The 20,887-nt window shown below is 43.0% G+C and overlaps 2 protein-coding genes across 2 annotated transcripts in view; both read right to left on the reverse strand.

Moving 5' to 3' along the window:
- Positions 1–284: 284 nt before the first annotated feature.
- Positions 285–3,212, reverse strand: LOC130298146 (gastrula zinc finger protein XlCGF66.1-like). Its single transcript, XM_056551049.1, has 2 exons — positions 3,013–3,212; positions 285–616 (listed from the first exon to the last, which is right to left on the reverse strand). Exons 1-2 carry the CDS (start codon positions 3,088–3,090, stop codon positions 338–340), a joined length of 357 nt encoding a protein of 118 aa, XP_056407024.1. The 5' UTR covers positions 3,091–3,212; the 3' UTR covers positions 285–337.
- Positions 3,213–12,465: 9,253 nt separating this feature from the next.
- LOC130298147 (zinc finger protein 271-like) overlaps positions 12,466–20,887 on the reverse strand; it is a 63,773-nt gene continuing 55,351 nt past the window's right edge. The window contains exons 11-12 of the mRNA XM_056551053.1: positions 16,337–16,522; positions 12,466–16,168 (exon numbers count right to left, since the gene is read on the reverse strand). Of these exons, the coding sequence (XP_056407028.1) occupies positions 15,030–16,168; positions 16,337–16,522 (1,325 nt within the window). The 3' untranslated portion in view covers positions 12,466–15,029. The remainder of the gene's footprint in view (positions 16,169–16,336; positions 16,523–20,887) is intronic.

Raw genomic sequence — 20,887 nt, forward strand, 5'->3', positions numbered from 1 at the left:
TTCCAATCACCAGACCCCTCCATTACTGTATAATTTCCCAGCAGTGTCACCTCTCCAGTCATCACCAGACCCCTCCATTACTGTATAATGTCCCAGCAGTGTCACCTCTCCAGTCATCACCAGACCCCTCCATTACTGCATAATGTCCCAGCAGTGTCAGCTCTCTAATCATCACCAGACCCCCTCCATTACTGTATAATGTCCCAGCAGTGTCACCTCTCCAGTCATCACCAGACCCCTCCATTACTGTATAATGTCCCAGCAGTGTCACCTCTCCAGTCATCACCAGACCCCTCCATTACTGTATAATGTCCCAGCAGTGTCACCTCTCCAGTCATCACCAGACCCCTCCATTACTGTATAATGTCTCAGCAGTGTCACCTCTCCAGTCATCACCAGACCCCTCCATTACTGTATAATGTCCCAGCAGGGTCACCTCTCCAGTCAGCAGCTCAGTGATCCTGTGGATGAGTTCTAGGATCTTCTTCTCATGTATCAGTGAGTGAGGTGGAGGCTCCGTGATGGGGCCCCGGGCCCTGCTCTGTCCTCCTGACTCATGGAGATGGCTGCTTGGGGCCACACACTCCCCCCATGTCTTCTTCACTATGGTGTAATCCTGTGTATGGAGAGAGAGACAATGAGGTGACTGACCCCAGTATTCCTCCCTCACTACAAAGGAGATTGTGCCCCCAGTATAGAGCTCTAGTGAGCACATCTGGAATATTGGGGTCAGTTCTGGAGACCTCACATACAAAGAGACATCCAGAACATAGAGCGGCTCCAAAGATGGGGGACAACAATGGTGGAAATGTAGATATGGGGGACACAACAATGGTGGAAATGTAGATATGGGGGACACAACAATGGTGGAAATGTAGATATGGGGGACACAACAATGGTGGAAATGTAGATATGGGGGACACAACAATGGTGGAAATGTAGATATGGGGGACACAACAATGGTGGAAATGTAGATATGGGGGACACAACAATGGTGGAAATGTAGATATGGGGGACACAACAATGGTGGAAATGTAGATATGGGGGGACACAACAATGGTGGAAATGTAGATATGGGGGACACAACAATGGTGGAAATGTAGATATGGGGGACACAACAATGGTGGAAATGTAGATATGGGGGACACAACAATGGTGGAAATGTAGATATGGGGGACACAACAATGGTGGAAATGTAGATATGGGGGACACAACAATGGTGGAAATGTAGATATGGGGGACACAACAATGGTGGAAATGTAGATATGGGGGACACAACAATGGTGGAAATGTAGATATGGGGGACACAACAATGGTGGAAATGTAGATATGGGGGACACAACAATGGTGGAAATGTAGATGGGGGACACAACAATGGTGGAAATGTAGATGGGGGGACACAACAATGGTGGAAATGTAGATGGGGGACACAACAATGGTGGAAATGTAGATGGGGGACACAACAATGGTGGAAATGTAGATGGGGGACACAACAATGGTGGAAATGTAGATGGGGGACACAACAATGGTGGAAATGTAGATGGGGGGGGCACAACAATGGTGGAAATGTAGATGGGGGACACAACAATGGTGGAAATGTAGATGGGGGACACAACAATGGTGGAAATGTAGATGGGGGGGCACAACAATGGTGGAAATGTAGATGGGGGGGGGCACAACAATGGTGGAAATGTAGATGGGGGGGGCACAACAATGGTGGAAATGTAGATGGGGGGGGGCACAACAATGGTGGAAATGTAGATGGGGGGGGCACAACAATGGTGGAAATGTAGATGGGGGGGCACAACAATGGTGGAAATGTAGATGGGGGGGGGACAACAATGGTGGAAATGTAGATGGGGGGGGACAACAATGGTGGAAATGTAGATGGGGGGGACAACAATGGTGGAAATGTAGATGGGGGGGGACAACAATGGTGGAAATGTAGATGGGGGGGACAACAATGGTGGAAATGTAGATGGGGACACAACAATGGTGGAAATGTAGATGGGGGGGACAACAATGGTGGAAATGTAGATGGGGGGACAACAATGGTGGAAATGTAGATGGGGGGACAACAATGGTGGAAATGTAGATGGGGGGGCAACAATGGTGGAAATGTAGATGGGGGGGGGGGGGGGCCAACAATGGTGGAAATGTAGATGGGGGGGGGGGGGGGGCCAACAATGGTGGAAATGTAGATGGGGGGGGGGGGCCAACAATGGTGGAAATGTAGATGGGGGGGGGGGGCCAACAATGGTGGAAATGTAGATGGGGGGGGGGGGGCCAACAATGGTGGAAATGTAGATGGGGGGGGACAACAATGGTGGAAATGTAGATGGGGGGACAACAATAGTGGAAATGTAGATGGGGGGACAACAATGGTGGAAATGTAGATGGGGGGACAACAATGGTGGAAATGTAGATGGGGGGACAACAATGGTGGAAATGTAGATGGGGGGACAACAATGGTGGAAATGTAGATGGGGGGACAACAATGGTGGAAATGTAGATGGGGGGACAACAATGGTGGAAATGTAGATGGGGGGGACAACAATGGTGGAAATGTAGATGGGGGGACAACAATGGTGGAAATGTAGATGGGGGGGACAACAATGGTGGAAATGTAGATGGGGGACAACAATGGTGGAAATGTAGATGGTGGACAACAATGGTGGAAATGTAGATGGGGGACAACAATGGTGGAAATGTAGATGGGGGGACAACAATGGTGGAAATGTAGATGGGGACAACAATGGTGGAAATGTAGATGGGGGGGACAACAATGGTGGAAATGTAGATGGGGGGGACAACAATGGTGGAAATGTAGATGGGGGGACAACAATGGTGGAAATGTAGATGGGGGACAACAATGGTGGAAATGTAGATGGGGGGGACAACAATGGTGGAAATGTAGATGGGGACAACAATGGTAGAAATGTAGATGGGGACAACAATGGTGGAAATGTAGATGGGGACAACAATGGTGGAAATGTAGATGGGTCACCTCACCTCTCCGGTCAGCAGGTGGAGGATCTCCAAGGTGAAGTGTAATATTCTCTTAGTCATCTCATTCCTGTCCTTGTCCATCCTTGGGGGATCATTCAGGAGAAGGAGATGATGGTTTCACCTATAAAGCTGACACAATGTAACAAACCTCCTGTAATCTTTCCTCAGACATTATACAACTTTTCCGAATGCTGAGCTCTGCCTCTTCCTGTCACATGATCATCCTCACAGGTCCTTTACTACTATTTATCCTTTCTGATTGCTGAGCTCTGCCCACTCCTGTCACATGATCATCCTTATAGGTCCTTTTCCACTATTTATCTTCGTCTACTGCTGAGCTCCGCCCACTCCTGTCACATGATCATCTTCACAGGTCCTTCATGCACAATCTCTTCTATCCTGCCGAGCTCCGCCCACTCCTGTCACATGATCATCCTCACAGGTCCTTTACTACTATTTATCCTTTCTGATTGCTGAGCTCTGCCCACTCCTGTCACATGATCATCCTTATAGGTCCTTTTCCACTATTTATCTTCGTCTACTGCTGAGCTCCGCCCACTCCTGTCACATGATCATCATCACAGGTCCTTCATGCACAATCTCTTGTATCCTGTTGAGCTCTGCCCACTCCTGTCACATGACCATTCTCACAGGTCCTTTACCACTATTTATCTTCTTTCACTGTTGAGCTCCGCCCAAATGCCCAGGTGAATTCACACTTGCGATTTGCCACTATTCTGGGTCATATGGGTCTGTGGTGACCCGGAAAATAAGGGGGATCGGGGTTGTCCAAGACACCCACGATCCCTCTGAAGGGATAGGAGTGAGGTGGCAGGGGCTGCTATTGTTTGTACAGAAGCGACGACCAAAAGCAGATCTGGGGCGTGGGGTTAACTTTCAGTTTCCCTGTTCTGCCCACCCACAATAGGCGGGCAGAACGGGGAGGATCGGCACCGTAGTCCACTTACCCAACGGCGGAGGCTGCGGGCGGCGATCGGGTGCGGTGATCGGCAGGCGGCGATGACGTGCGGCTGGCTCCCTGGATTCGACGGAAGCCGGTGAGTTGCCTAGCAACATCTGGAGGGCTACAGTTTGAGACCACTCTACAGTGGTCTCTAAACTATAGCCCTCCAGATGTTGCAAAACTACAACTCCCAGCATGCCCAGACAGTTGTTTGGGCATGCTGGAATTTGTAGTTTTGCAACAGCTGGAGGTCTACAGTTTAGAGACCACTGCACAGGGATCTCTAAACTGTGGCCCTTTATATCTTGCAAAACTACAACTCCTAGCATGCAAACATAGCAGTTTGCTGTCTGTGCATACTGGGTTTTGTAGTTTTGCAACATCTGGAGGGCCACAGTTTGGAGATCACTGTGCAGTGGTCTCTAAACTGTAGCCCTCCAGCTGTTGCAAAACTGCAAATCCCAGCATGTCTCGGCATGCTGGGAGTTGTAGTTGCGTACCTTCAGCTGTTGCATAACTACAACTCCCAGCATGCACGGTCTGTCAGTACATGCTGGGAGCTGTAGTTTTGAAACAGCTGGAGGTTTGCCCCCTCATCTGAATGTACAGGATACAGGGTACATTCACACGGGTGAGTTTACAGCAAGTTTCCTGCTTGAAGTTTGAGCTGCGGCAAATTTTTCGCCACAGCGCAAACTCCTAGCGGGAAACTCACTGTAAACCTCCGCCAGTGTGAATGTACCCTAAAAACACTACACTACACTAACACATAATAAAGGGCAAAACACTACATATACACCCCTTACACTGTCCTCCCCAATAAAAATGAAAAACGTATTGTACAGCAGTGTTTCCAAAACGGAGCCTCCAGCTGTTGCATAACAACAACTCCCAGCATTTCTGGACAGCAACTGACTGTCCAGGCATGCTGGGAGTTTAGCAACAGCTGGAGGCACCCTGTTTGGGAATCACTTGCGTAGAATACCCCTATGTCCACCCCTATGCAATCCCTAATTTAGTCCTCAAATGCGCATGGCGCTCTCTCACTTCAGAGCCTTGTCGTATTTCAAGGAAACAGTTTAGGGACACATATGGGGTATTTCCGTACTCGGGAGAAATTACACTACAAATTTTGGGGGGCTTTTTCTCCTTTTACCCCTTATGAAAAGGAAAAGTTGGGGTCTACACCAGCCTTTTAGTGTAAATTTTTTTAATTTTTTTTACACTAACATGCTGGTGTTGCCCCATAGTTTTTATTTTCACAAGCAGTAAAAGGAAAAACAGACCCCCAAAATTTGTAAAACAATTTCTCCTGAGTACGGAAATACCCCATATGTGGGTGTAAAATGCTCTGCGGGCGCACAACAAGGCTCAGGAGTGAGAGAGCGCCATGTACATTTGAGGCCTAAATTGGTGATTTGCACAGGGGTGGCTGATTTTACAGCGGTTCTGACATAAACGCAAAAAAATAAATACCCACATGTGACCCCATTTTGGAAACTACACCCCTCATGGAAAGTAACAAGGGGTATAGTGAGCCTTAACACCCACAGGTGTTTAATTAAAAGTTGGATGGAAAAATGAAATGAAAATTTTCACTAAAATGCTGGTGTTACCCTACATTTTTCATTTTTACAGCCCACTGTTCCAAAGATCTGTCAAACGCCAGTGGGGTGTAAATGCTCATTGCAACCCGTATTAAATTCTGTGAGGGGTGTAGTTTCCAAAATGGGGTCACATGTGCCGTCCACTGTTCTGACACCACGGGGGGCTTTGTAAACCCACATGGCCCCTGACTTCCATTCCAAACAAATTTTCTTTCCAAAAGCTCAATGGCGCTCCTCCTCTTCTGAGCATTGTAGTGCGCCAGCAGAGCACTTGACGTCCACACATTGGGTATTCCATGGGGTTACAAATTTTGGGGGTAATTTTCTCCTTTCACCCCTTGTAAAAATGTAAAATTTTGGGGGGGGGGGGGGGGACAGCATTTTAGTGGGGTGTTCAGGCTCACTGTACCCCATGTTACATTCCTTGAGGGGTGTAGTTTCCAAAATAGTATGCCATGTGGGTATTTTTTTTTTTTTTTGCTGTTCTAGCACTAGCTTCTTAAATGTGACATGCCCCTCCAAAATCCATTTCAAAAAAACTCACTCTCCAAAATCCCAGTGTCGCTCCTTCCCTTCTGAGCCCTCTACTGCGCCCGCCGAACACTTGACATCCACCTTACTCAAGAGAAATTGGGTTACACATTTTAGGAAGATTTCTCTCCTTTTACCCCTTGTAAAAATAAAAAAATTGGGTCTACAAGAACATGCGAGTGTAAAAAATGAAGATTTTGAATTTTCTCCTTCAATTTGCTGCTATTCCTGTGAAACACCTAAAGGGTTAACAAACCTTTTGAATGTCATTTTGAATACTTTGAGGGGTGCAGTTTTTATAATGGGGTCATTTATGGGGTATTTCTAATATGAAGACCCTTCAAATCCACTTCAAACTGAACTGGTCCCTGAAAAATTTAGATTTTGAAAATTTTGTGAAAAATTTGAAAATTGCTGCTGAACTTTGAAGCCTCTGATGTCTCCAAAAGTAAAAACACATCAATTGTATGATGCAAACATAAAGTAGACATATTGTATATGTGAATAAATATATAATTTATTTGGAATATTAATTTTCCTTATAAACAGAGAGCTTCAAAGTAAAAAAAAAAAAAAAGCCAAATTTTCAATTTTTTCATAAAATTTGGGAATTTTTCACCAAGAAACGATGCAAGTATCGACAAAAATTTTACCCCTGACATAAAGTAGAATATGTTACGAAAAAACTATCTCGGAATCAGAATGAAAGGTAAAAGCATCCCAGAGTTATCAATGCTTAAAGTGACAGTGGTCAGATGTGCAAAAAATGGCCGGGTCCTTAAGGGGTTAAGGACCAGAGTGTTTTTTTGCACATCTGACCACTGTCACTTTAAGCATTAATAACTCTGATGCTTTTACCTTTCATTCTGATTCCGAGATAGTTTTTTCGTGAGATATTCTACTTTATGTTAGTGGTAAAATTTCATTGATACTTCATCATTTCTTGGTGAACAATTCCAAAATTTGATGAAAAAATTTAATTTTTTTTTTTTTACTTTAAAGCTCTCTGCTTATAAGGAAAATGGACATACCAAAACAAATTGTATATATTGTTTCATTTTCTATAAGGTATATCCTTATTTTGTATGAGGTACAGGGACTCATACCTACAAAAATCAGCTGCAGGTTGGGCATAATACAGAGCAACATATCCTTTGCGCTAGTGTTGTAAACAATACCGCAAATTTTATATATTGATTCACATGTTCGCATCATAAAGTTGGCATGTTTTTACTTTTGGAAGACATCAGAGGGCGGGGGGGGGGGGGGGGGGGACGTTGTGTGGGGGGGGGCGGGAGTATGTAGTGTGTGTGTTTGGTGTAACTGTATGGTGGGGGGGGGGGGGGAAGCGCTGCGGCCAAAAAAAAATGGGGGGGCAAATGCAGCGCCCTGAACCCCTATTAGGGCCCGGGTGAAGCTGAAAATACTGTGGCAGACCCTTGGAGACCTATTAGGGGGTCAGGGGGTCCTGGAGCGTTGGCTAGACGACGTGCCTTTGCCGCATGAAACGGACACCGTCCCACAGAGGCGCCGCCACATCTGAGTCACCTACACCTGCCGTACATGCTTCAATAAAGAATCTTTAAACAATACACCATATTTATTAATAACCTAATAACCAATATTTATTAATAACCTTTTCAATAATTTTTGAATGCCCATCATATACCGAAAAAAGTTAATTTTCACCTTTCTTCTTTTCCTTCCTTATATTTTTCTTTCCGAGTTCTTCCCTAGGTATTTCATCAACTATTTTCTCTGCTTCTTCTAATGATTTCTTATTATATCCTCGCTGTAATAATTTTTTATTTTTTTTTTACCAATTTCTCTTTGTTCTTCACATATTCCTCTTGTGTACTACAAATTCTTTTTGCCCTAACTATCTGACCATTAGGGATCCCCTTTAAACACTTGAAGTGCATGTCCACTATTTCTATGGAGCAGATTATTTCGATCTGTCTCGAGGTCTCTATTTTATCATTATTTTTAATGACTCGGACATCCAGATAATGTATCTCTTGTGTACTGCTTTCACAAGTGAATTCAATCAAACGGTGACAGCTCATCAAGTACTCAACTTATTCTTCCAATTCGGGACGTGTGCCAGACCATAAAACACATCGTCCACGAATCGGAGCCAAGCGCTGACATACTTACTTAATGGACTTGCTGGAACAAACTGATTCTTAAATTTATTCATAAAAATATTTGCTAAACTGGGGGCCACTGGGGACCCCATCGAAGTTCCTTGTTGCTGCATAAAGAATTCATCTCCAAAACGAAAATAATTTTTATTCAGAATTAGTTCCAGCAACTCCATCAAAATATGAATTTTTCTATTATCCAATGTGCTTTCTTTTATTAGTTCCTCTTTAATGGCCTGTATTCCGTCCTCTGTAGGTATATTTGTATAGAGACTTTTAACCCCTTAACGACGAGCGTAAATGTACGTCCTGGTGAGGTGGTACTTAATGCACCAGGACGTACATTTACGTCCTAAGCATAACCGCGAGCATCGGAGCGATGCCCGGATCATGCGCGGCAGGTCCCGGCTGCTGATCGTTGCCAGGGACCCGCCGTAATGGCGGACACTCGTGATCCTGCGGATGTCCGCCATTAACCCCCCAGATGCCGTGATGAATACAGATCACGGCATCTGCAGCATCGCGGTCACTAAAATGGATGATCGCCCGCAGCGCTGCTGCTGCAATCCGATCATCCAGCACGGCAGACAGAGGTCCCCTCACCTGGCTCCACTGCCTTCCCGGCGTCTTCTACTCTGATCTGCCTTCCCGCAGACCAGAGCAGAAGATGACCGATAATGCTGATCAGTGCTGTGTCCTATAAATAGCACTAAACAGTATTAGCAATCAAGTGATTGCTATAAATAGTCCCCTATGGGGACTATTAAAGTGTAAAGTATAAAAATAAAGTTAAAAAAATTTGAAAAACCCCCTCCCCCCCAATAAAAACGTAAATTGTCCCATTTTGCCTATTTCACCCCCAAAAAGTGTTAAAAATTAAAAATATTTTATATACATATATTTGGTATCGCCGCATGCGTAAATATCTGAACTATTAAAATAAAATGTTAATGATACCGTACAGTGAACGGCGTGAACGTAAAAATAAAAAATAAAGTCCAAAATAGATGCTTTTTTAATAACATTTTATTCCCAAAAAATTTATAAAAAATGGATTAAAAGTTCTATATAAGCAAATATAGTATAAATAAAAAGTACAGATCACGGCGCAAAAAATGAGCCCTCATACCGCCGCTTATACGGAAAAATGAAAAAGTTATAGGTCTTCAAAATAGGGGGAACTTAAACGTACTAATTGGGTTAAAAAGTTTGCGTTTTTTTTAAAGTGCCACAGTAATAGAAAAGTAGGTTATCATGGGTATCATTTTCATTGTATTGACCCAAAGAATAAAGAACACGTCATTTTTACCGTAAATTGTACGGCGTGAAAACGAAACCTTCCAAAATTAGCAAAATTGCATTTTTCTTTTTAATTTCACCACACAAATAGTATTTTTTTGGTTGCGCCATACATTTTACGGTAAAGTGAGACTGGTCGCGCAAAAAACATGCCTCATACTTGTCTGTGGATGAAAATATAAAAGAGTTATGATTTTTTGAAGGCGAGGAGGAAAAAACGAAAACGTAAAAATTAAACTGTCTGCGTCCTTAAGGGGTTAATGTCCACAGTGCACAGCCACATTTCTTCTGTGACCCTACACTCCTGTATACGGTCCAAAAAATCATAGGTATCCCGCAGACAGTTGGGTACATTTTTCACAAGTTTTTGTAAGTGACTATCCACCTAAACAGCTAGTGGATAAAGGACTGAGTCGACCCCCGACACGATTGGCCGTCCCAGGGGCCGACTCAGATCCTTATGGATCTTCGGCAACAAATATAGCACCGGGACCCTGGGTGTACGATTGCTAAGGGCCTCTTTTACCTCCTTACTTATAACTCCATTAAAAACTACATCTTCCAATATTGAATCAACCTCTTTCTTTATTTCCCCAGTTGGATCACATTTTAACCTAAGGAACACTTCTTCCTCATTTAGTTGACGATGGGCTCCTGACATATATAGTTCTTTATTGTGCACAATAATAGCTCCGCCCTTATCGGCTTTCTTCACTATAATTCTATCATCTTCCTGCACATTTTTTAGCGCTTCTCTCTGCTTACTTCCTAAATTAGACTTCATATTACCATATATACTCGAGTATTAGCCATTCCGAATATAAGCCAGGCCCCTAATTTCACCCCAAAAACCTACGAAAAGTTATTGACTCGACTATAAGCCTAGGGTGGGAAATACATCATCCCCTCCTGTCATCATCCAGACCCCCGTCATCAACACCCCCGTCATTATCCAGACCCCCGTCATCACCCTCAACATCATCCCCCTCGTCATCATCACCGCCTGTCAATCCCTTTCAGTGGTCTTCAACCTGCGGACCTCCAGTTGTTGCAAAACTACAACTCCCAGCATGCCTGGACAGCCATCCAGACCCCCCCCCCCTTTGTTTTCTATTCACCTCCCCTCGGTGGGAAGGAAGGGTGAGCTGGCCCGGGCCGTCCATCTTTGGCCATCTATGCTGCAGGGACCGTCCGGTGGGGAGGGGTAGTTCCAAAAAGAAAAGAATTACCTCTGTAGTATTCAGCAGCTAATAAGTACTGGAATGATTAAGATTTTTTAATAGAAGTAATTTACAAATCTGTTTAACTTTCTGGCACCAGTTGATTTAAAAAAAAAAAAAAAAGTTTTCCACCGGAGTACCCCTTTAACCCCTTAAGGACTCAGCCCATTTTGGCCTTAAGGACTCAGCCCATTTTGGCCTTAAGGACTCAGACAATTTAATTTTTACGTTTTCATTTTTTCCTCCTCGCCTTCTAAAAATCATAACTCTTTTATATTTTCATCCACAGACTAGTATGAGGGCTTGTTTTTTGCGCGACCAGTTGTCCTTTGTAATGACATCACTGATTATATCATAAAATGTATGGCGCAACCAAAAAACACTATTTTTGTGGGGAAATTAAAACGAAAAACGCAATTTTGCTAATTTTGGAAGGTTTCGTTTTCACGCCGTACAATTTATGGTAAAAATGACATGTGTTCTTTATTCTGAGGGTCAATACAATTAAAATGATACCCATTATTACATACTTTTATATTATTGTTGCGCTTAAAAAAATCACAAACTTTTTAACCAAATTAGTACGTTTATAATCCCTTTATTTTGATGACCTCTAACTTTTTTATTTTTCCGTATAAGTGGCGGTATGGGGGCTCATTTTTTGCGCCATGATCTGTACTTTTTTTTGATACCACATTTGCATATAAAAAACTTTTAATACATTTTTTATAATTTTTTTTAAAATAAAATGTATTAAAAAAGTAGGAATTTTGTCCTTTTTTTTTTTCCGTTCACGCCGTTCACCGTACGGGATCATTAACATTTTATTTTAATAGTTCGGACATTTACACACGCGGCGATACCAAATATGTCTATAAAAATTTTTTTTACGCTTTTTGGGGGTAAAATAGGAAAAAACGGACGTTTAACTTTTATTGGGGGAGGGGATTTTTCACTTTTTTTTTACTTTTACATTTTTTTACACTTGAATAGTCCCCATAGGGGACTATTCATAGCAATACCATGATTGCTAATACTGATCTGTTCTATGTATAGGACATAGAACAGATCAGTGTTTTCGGTCATCTTCTGCTCTGGTCTGTTCGATCTCAGACCAGAGCAGGAGACGCCGGGAGCTGCACGGAGGAAGGAGAGGGGACCTCCGTGCGGCGTCATGAATGATCGGATCCCCGCAGCAGCGCTGCAGGCGATCCGATCATTCATTCAATTCGCGCACTGCCGCAGATGCCGGGATCTGTATTGATCCCGGCACCTGAGGGGATAATGGCGGACGCCCGCGAGATCGCGGGCGTCGGCCATTGCCGGCGGGTCCCTGGCTGCGATCAGCCGCGCATGACACGGGCATCGCTCCGATGCCCGCGGTTATGCACAGGACATAAATGTACGTCCTGGTGCGTTAAGTACCACCTCACCAGGACGTACATTTACGTCCTGCGTCCTTAAGGGGTTAACACAGCGAGTGTTTATAGTGAAATGTAACGAAATATTTATTCCCCTAACCCTGACATATTTATAAATCACATGACTCCGGCCTCAGACATGACGGAGCACCGTGTGGATTTTCAGGCCTCCTTTTCGTCAGGATACTTTGTCGCCATCGTATCAAGTTGCAGAGGCTTCAGGGGCACAAATATTTTTTTTTTCTTTTAAAATGTTTTTATTAGATTTTTTTGAGAATACAGAACTCCAGACATTTCAGACATTTCATACATTAAAGTACATGACTATTAGGCGTGTAAACTATTTATCACATTCATACGAAGCTTTTGATGAATTTTTGGATCATCTAGAGATTATGTCATAGAAAAGAAATATATAAATATATATAAATATATATATAAACAGAAAATATAAATTGTAACAACAAATAGAAACAGAAGGCATGAAACGCTTATTACCTCTAATGATCAGTGTGTTCTAAGGTAAGTCAGCCAACAGTAGCTGGAATATATTATGAATTATATATATCCTGAAATAATGAGGATCTGATTAACTGAGAGCTGCAATAATTTTTTTTTTATATGGGGGGGGGGGGCAGGGGGATAAGTTGATATATTCAATGGGACTACTTTTGAGTATATAATATTTACTGCTCAAAAAAAATTAAGGGAACACTAAGATAACACATCCTAGATCTGTATGAATGAACTAATCGTGTGAAATACTTTCGTCTTTACATAGTTGAATTCGCTGACAACAAAATCACACAAAAATTATGAATGGAAATCAAATGTATGAACCCATGGAGGTCTGGATATGGAGTCACACTCAAAATCACAGTGGAAAACCCCACTACAGGCTGATCCAACTTTATGTAATGTCCTTAATACAAGTCCCAATGAGGCTCAGTAGTGTGTGTGGTCTCCATGTGCCTGTATGACCTCCCTACAACGCCTGGGCATGCTCCTGATGAGGTGGAGGATGGTCTCCTGAGGGATGTCCTCCCAGACCTGGACTAAAGCATCTGCCAACTCCTGGACAGTCTGTGGTGGATGGAGTGAGACGTCCCAGATGTGCTCAATGGGATTCAGGGGAACGGGCGGCCAGTCCATAGCATCAATGCCTTCCTCTTGTAGGAACTGCTGACACACTCCAGCCACATGAGGTCTAGCATTGTCTTGTATTAGGAGGAACCCAGGGCCAACCGCACCAGCATATGGTCTCACAAGGGGTCTGAGGATCTCATCTCGGTACCTAATGGCAGTCAGGCTACCTCTGGCAAGCACATGGAGGGCTGTGCGGCCCCCAAAGAAATGTCACCCCACACCATTACTGACCCACCGCCAAACCGGTCATGCTGGAGGATGTTGCAGGCAGCAGAACGTTCTGCACGGCGTCTCCAGACTCTGTCACATGTGCTCAGTGTGAACCTGCTTTCATCTGTGAAGAGCACAGGGCGCCAGTGGCGAATTTGCCAATCTTGGTGTTCTCTGGCAAATGCCAAACGTCCTGCATGTAAGCACAACCCCCACCTGTGGACATCAGGCCCTCATACCACCCTCATACAGTCTATTTCTGACCATTTGAGTGGACACATGTACATTTGTGGCCTGCTGGAGGTAATTTTGCAGGGCTCTGGCAGTGCTTCTCCTTGCATAAAGGCGGAGGTAGCGATCCTGCTGCTCGGTTGTTGCCCGCTTACGGCCTGCTCCACGTCTCCTGATGTACTGGCCTGTCTCCTGGTAGCGCTTCCATACTCTGGACACTACGCTGACAGACACAGTGAACCTTGCCACAGCTCGCATTGATGTGCCATCCTGGATGAGCTGCACTACCTGAGCCACTTGTGTGGGTTGTAGACTCCGTCTCATGCTACCACTAGAGTGAAAGCACCGCCAGCATTCAAAAGTGACCAAAACATCAGCCAGGAAGCATATGAACTGAGAAGTAGTCTGTGGTCACCACCTGCAGAACCACACCTTTACTGGGGGCGTCTTGCTAATTGCCTATAATTTCCACCTGTTGTCTGTTCCATGTGAAATTGATTGTCAATCAGTGTTCTTCCTGAGTGGACAGTGGGATCTCACACAAGTGCCAGTGACTTGGAGTTACATTGTGTAGTTTAAGTGTTCCCGTGTTCCCTTTATTTATTTTTTTGGAACAGTGTATAATTTTATATATATTTAGTCTTTTTATCAATTATTATTACACATTTATTTACATATTTGTATAACTTTACTGATCACACATTATACACATCTGTACTGCACTGTTTTATGCTCAAGCCTGATCGGCTTTCGTAGTCACGACAAAAGAAGCCATTGTCAATCCTCTGCTTGCCATGGCTACTATTAGCACCCAGTGATTACTTTGTGGGGCACAAAGGGAGCTCCCTCTCTAACACTAATATTTGCTGCACTCAAACTAACAGCAGCATTAGGGTTAACTCAGGATCGGAGAGAAGCTCCTCCCATCGCTTTACCGACTGAAGCACCAAAGGGGGGAGGGGGAGGAGTAGGAGACCCCACAACTGTGACTACTATTGGTCTGTCAGTACTGCCGGGCAGGGGAGGCTGTAGGTGGTCCTTGGCCGGCTTCACTAACCTGTCACAGCGCCCGGCAGCACTGCGACACTTTATTTAAATCAGGGAAAATGTAAGTGGTGTTGCAGCAGGTCAGCCTTTTTTTTTTTATTAGTTACACGTAACCGATATTACAGGAAGGGGTTAATGTGAGTTCTTTGACGAGTTTTAAAATCTGATTTCAATGTTAACCATTTTCTGCATATAGAACATCATTGTTGATTTTTCCCTATGTGACATCTCTGATGACTCCTTAGTTTTCCTACAGTAATAAAACATTTCCCACATTCTGAACATGAATACGGCTTTTCTCCTGTGTGAATTCTCTCATGTGACATAAGACCTGATTTACTTTTAAAACATGTCCCACATTCTAAACATGAATATGGCTTTTCTCCTGTGTGAATTCTCTCATGTGACAAAAGATTATATTTAGCTGTAAAACATTTCCCACATTCTGAACATGAATATGGCTTCTCTCCTGTGTGAATTCTCTCATGTTTAACAAGATCTGATTTGGTATAAAAACATTTCCCACATTCTGAACATGAATATGGCTTCACTCCTGTGTGAATTTGCTCATGGTTAAGAAGATCTGATTTATTGTAAAAACATTTCCCACATTCTGAACATGAATATGGCTTCTCTCCTGTGTGAATTCTCTCATGTGACACAAGACCTGATTTACGGTTAAAACATTTCTCACATTCTGAACATGAATATGGCTTTTCTCCTGTGTGAATTCTCTCATGTGACACAAGACACGATTTTCTGTTAAAACATTTCCCACATTCTGAACATGAATATGGCTTCTCTCCTGTGTGAATTCTCTCATGTTTAACAAGATCTGATTTGTTATAAAAACATTTCCCACATTCTGAACATGAATATGGCTTCACTCCTGTGTGAATTTGCTCATGTTTAACAAGATCTGATTTGTTATTAAAACATTTCCCACATTCTGAGCATGAAAATGGTTTCTCTCCTGTGTGAATTCTCTCATGTATAACAAGAACTGATTTACTTTTAAAACATTTCCCACATTCTGAGCATGAAAATCTCTTCTCTCCTGTATGAATTCTCTCATGTGACACAAAAACTGATTTACTTTTAAAACATTTCCCACATTCTGGGCATGAAAATGGCTTCTCTCCTGTGTGAATTCTTTTATGCAAACCAAGATTTGACTTGTTTGAAAAACATTTACCACATTCTGAACATGAATATGGCTTCTCTCCTGTGTGAATTCTTTCATGTGAACTAAGCTCATATTTACTTTTAAAACATTTCCCACATTCTGAGCATGAATATGGCTTCTCTCCTGTGTGAATTCTCTCATGTTTAACAAGATCTGATTTCTTATAAAAACATTTCCCACATTCTAAACATGAAAATGGCTTCACTCCTGTGTGAATTTGCTCATGTTTAAGAAGATCTGATTTATTATAAAAACATTTCCCACATTCTGAGCATGAAAATGGCTTCTCTCCTGTGTGAATTATTTTATGCAAACCAAGACTTGACTTGTCTGAAAAACATTTGCCACATTCTGAACATGAATATGGCTTTTCTCCTGTGTGAATTCGCTCATGTCTAACAAGACATGATTTACTTATAAAACATTTCCCACATTTTGAACATAAATATGGCTTCTCCCCTGTGTGAATTCTTCTGTGTCTAAAAAGATGTGATCTTTTACTAAAATCTTTGCCACATTCATCACATTGAATCCTTTTCCCTCCTTTCTGATCTGTCCTTGTGGTAACAATGTGTGATTGGTCAGGAGAAGGTTCCTCATGATCAGGTGGATTATTACAGGATAGATCTGGATGGACATTAGGGGTAAGGAGGTCTTCTCCTGAGGAGCGCTCCATCATATCTTCATCTTCTCCTTTATCATTCAGGGATAACATGAAGTTTCCCTCAGAATTCTTACTGGGATTTTCTGTTGGGATAAAAATGGATTATGGGAAATGTATAAAATATTATTAGGTTGGAAACACACATGAAGTTTTGCTGCAGTTTTTGATGATCACCTGACCCCAGAAGAGAATACAGAGGAGGAGATGATCCCCCCTTTATAGTTTCCTTCTTTTTGGGGTCACTCCGGGCACTGACTCTAGGGAATGTTCATCAGAGATTTTTAGGTGGACACCAGCGTTGTGTTTGGTTGCACTTTCCTGACTATGCTCCGCCTCTTCCTGAGAACGATTCCTGACATCCTCCTCTGACCCTTTAGGTGACAAGTTCTTTCTGTCCACAGGATCCCCTTTCCCTGGATGTTTTTCCTCCATGGCCCCATTCATGGTCGACTCCACACAACTGCACAAGGTTGGGAGAGACATCCGGGCCCCAATGACCTCACTCCAAGTCCTCACATCACTGGATTGTCCCAGAAAATGTGGATTCACACTGAGACCGATCCCCAGAAAACTCATCCCTGGATTTTATGTTCCAGAGTCAGAAGTCTTGTGTCCGTACAGGGGAGATCAGATCATGGGGGCCGAGATCTAATAAAGGGGCCGTATACTGTATAAACAACCTCCATATATTGTGGGGCCATATACTGTATATATACAACCTCCATATATTGTGGGGCCATATACTGTATATATACAACCTCCATATATTGTGGGGCCATATACTGTATATATACAACCTCCATATATTGTGGGGCCATATACTGTATATATACAACCTCCATATATTGTGGGGCCATATACTGTATATACACAACCTCCATATATTGTGGGGCCATATACTGTATATACACAACCTCCATATATTGTGGGGCCATATACTGTATATACAACCTCCATATATTGTGGGGCCATATACTGTATATATATACAACCTCCATATATTGTGGGGCCATATACTGTATATATACAACCTCCATATATTGTGGGGCCATATACTGTATATACACAACCTCCATATATTGTGGGGCCATATACTGTATATACACAACCTCCATATATTGTGGGGCCATATACTGTATATATACAACCTCCATATATTGTAGGGCCATATACTGTATATATACACAACCTCCATATATTGTGGGGCCATATACTGTATATATACAACCTCCATATATTGTGGGGCCATATACTGTATATACAACCTCCATATATTGTGGGGCCATATACTGTATATACAACCTCCATATATTGTGGGGCCATATACTGTATATATACAACCTCCATATATTGTGGGGCCATATACTGTATATATACAACCTCCATATATTGTGGGGCCATATACTGTATATACAACCTCCATATATTGTGGGGCCATATACTGTATATATACACAACTTTCATATATTGTGAGACCATATACTGTATATACAACCTCCATATATTGTGAGACCATATACTGTATATACACAACCTCCATATATTGTGAGACCATATACTGTATATACACAACCTCCATATATTGAGACCATATACTGTATATACACAACCTCCATATATTGTGGGGCCATATACTGTATATATACACAACCTCCATATATTGTAGGGGCCATATACTGTGTATGTGTATATATGTGTGTGTGTGTGTATATATATATATATATATATATATATATATATATATATATATATATATATATATCATATATTACACACACACACACACACACACACACTCTCCATATATTGTGGGGCCATATATACAGTGGTCTCTCAAGTTACAATATTAATCGGTTCCAGGACGACCATTGTATGTTGAAACCATTGTATGTTGAGACCATAACTCTATGGAAACCTGGTAATTGGTTCTGAAGACCGCAAAATGTCATCCAAAACTGGAAAAAGTGAGGATTAAAAAATAATAATAATAATAATTAAGTAGATAGCTAATACAGAAACCAAATCTTTACACATATAAGTAAGAAAGATTTGCTGGGAGCTGTATTCTTCAGGGTCCTGTACAGTACACAATGTCCTAAAAAGGTAAAATGGAGCCGCCCTTACTTGGTGTCCAAAGGAGCAGCTAACTGTGGCACAGGTAAAGAGTACAGAACATGTAATACCTCCCTGTACTGTAGGGGGCGCTACCAGACACCAGTCAGTGCATACACTTCAGTAATACAGGTAAAGAGTACAGAACATGTAATACCTCCCTGTACTGTAGGGGGCACTACCAGACACCAGTCAGTGCATACACTTCAGTAATACAGGTAAAGAGTACAGAACATGTAATGCCTCCCTGTACTGTAGGGGGCGTTACCAGACACCAGTCAGTGCATACACTTCAGTAATACAGGTAAAGAGTACAGAACATGTAATATCTTCCTGTACTGTAGGGGGCGCTACCAGACACCAGTCAGTGCATACACTTCAGTAATACAGGTAAAGAGTACAGAACATGTAATGCCTCCCTGTACTGTAGGGGGCGCTACCAGACACCAGTCAGTGCATACACTTCAGTAATAAAGGGGTTTTACCAGTAAAATGTCCATTCTGATTGGTCGGTTCTTCCAGTCATTGACACGTTTTACAGATCTGGACTGTCTGTACATTGTATGTTGAATCTGGTTTCAAGTTACAATGGTCCAGAAAGGACCATTGTATGTTGAAACTATTGTATGTTGAAACTATTGTATGTTGAGGGATCACTGTATATGACATCACCTGCTGGATGGATTTCTTTGTTACTAGGTAGTGAGAGTGATATCTATATACAGTAGAATCTCCCAATAGAGGACAGTCATGGGGAATAAAAAATGTGTCCCCTATAGAGAGATGTCCCCTATAGAGAGATGTCCCCTAATGGGGAAAAGGGCAAAAAATCTCACAGAATACTGTCCTGTACTCACTCAAAAAACCAAAAGCAATATTACAGTAGAATCTCCCAGTGCTGTTTAATCTTCCCTTATCCCCCTCATATCATATCATCCCCCTCTTCATATAATTTCATCCCCCCCTTATCCCTCCCCCATATAATTTCCCCCCCCCCCCCCCCCCCCCCTATAATGTGGCTGGTGGACGTACAGAAGCAGGAGATCATTGTTTAAACATTGGTCTTCTGTGCTGGGGATACTGCAGGGGGTGCAGTGGGGGACTGGGCCCCTTACTGGTGTATTGGCTGTACCCCCTAATGGCGGCCCCGTGTACAAGGTAAGACCGTGTTCCCTTTCATGTGCGTCCGCTATTGGGAGTGTCCTTTATTATGAGGGTGCATATACATTATGTCTTATGGGACTCTGCTGGGGAATTAAAAATTGTCTATTAGGAGGCGTCCACTAAGGGGGATTTTACTGTATATGTCTCTTCTTACCTTGTGATGTGGGGGGCCGGAGATCCTCCATCATGACTATGTCCTGGTACAGATCCTTGTGTCCTTCTACATACTCCCACTCCTCCATGGAGAAATAGACCGCCACATCCTGACACCTTATAGGAACCTGACACACAATGATACAGTCATCACCAGACCCCTCCATTACAGTATAATGTCCCAGCAGTGTCACCTCTCTAATCATCACCAGACCCCTCCATTACTGTATAATGTCCCAGCAGTGTCACCTCTCTAATCATCACCAGACCCCTCCATTACTGTATAATGTCCCAGCAGTGTCACCTCTCTAATCATCACCAGACCCCTCCATTACTGTATAATGTCCCAGCAGTGTCACCTCTCCAGTCATCACCAGATCCCTCCATTACTATATAATGTCCCAGCAGTGTCACCTCTCTAATCATCACCAGACCCCTCCATTACTGTATAATGTCCCAGCAGTGTCACCTCTCCAGTCATCACCAGACCCCTCCATTACTGTATAATGTCCCAGCAGTGTCACCTCTCCAGTCATCACCAGACCCCTCCATTACTGTATAATTTCCCAGCAGGGTCACCTCTCCAGTCATCACCAGACCCCTCCATTACTGTATAATGTCCCAGCAGTGTCACCTCTCCAGTCATCACCAGACCCCTCCATTACTGTATAATGTCCCAGCAGTGTCACCTCTCCAGTCATCACCAGACCCCTCAATTACTGTATAATGTCCCAGCAGTGTCACCTCTCCAGTCATCACTAGACCAATCCATTACTGTA

The sequence above is a fragment of the Hyla sarda genome (assembly GCF_029499605.1).
Source record: "Hyla sarda isolate aHylSar1 chromosome 1 unlocalized genomic scaffold, aHylSar1.hap1 SUPER_1_unloc_25, whole genome shotgun sequence".
Lineage (NCBI taxonomy): Eukaryota > Metazoa > Chordata > Amphibia > Anura > Hylidae > Hyla > Hyla sarda.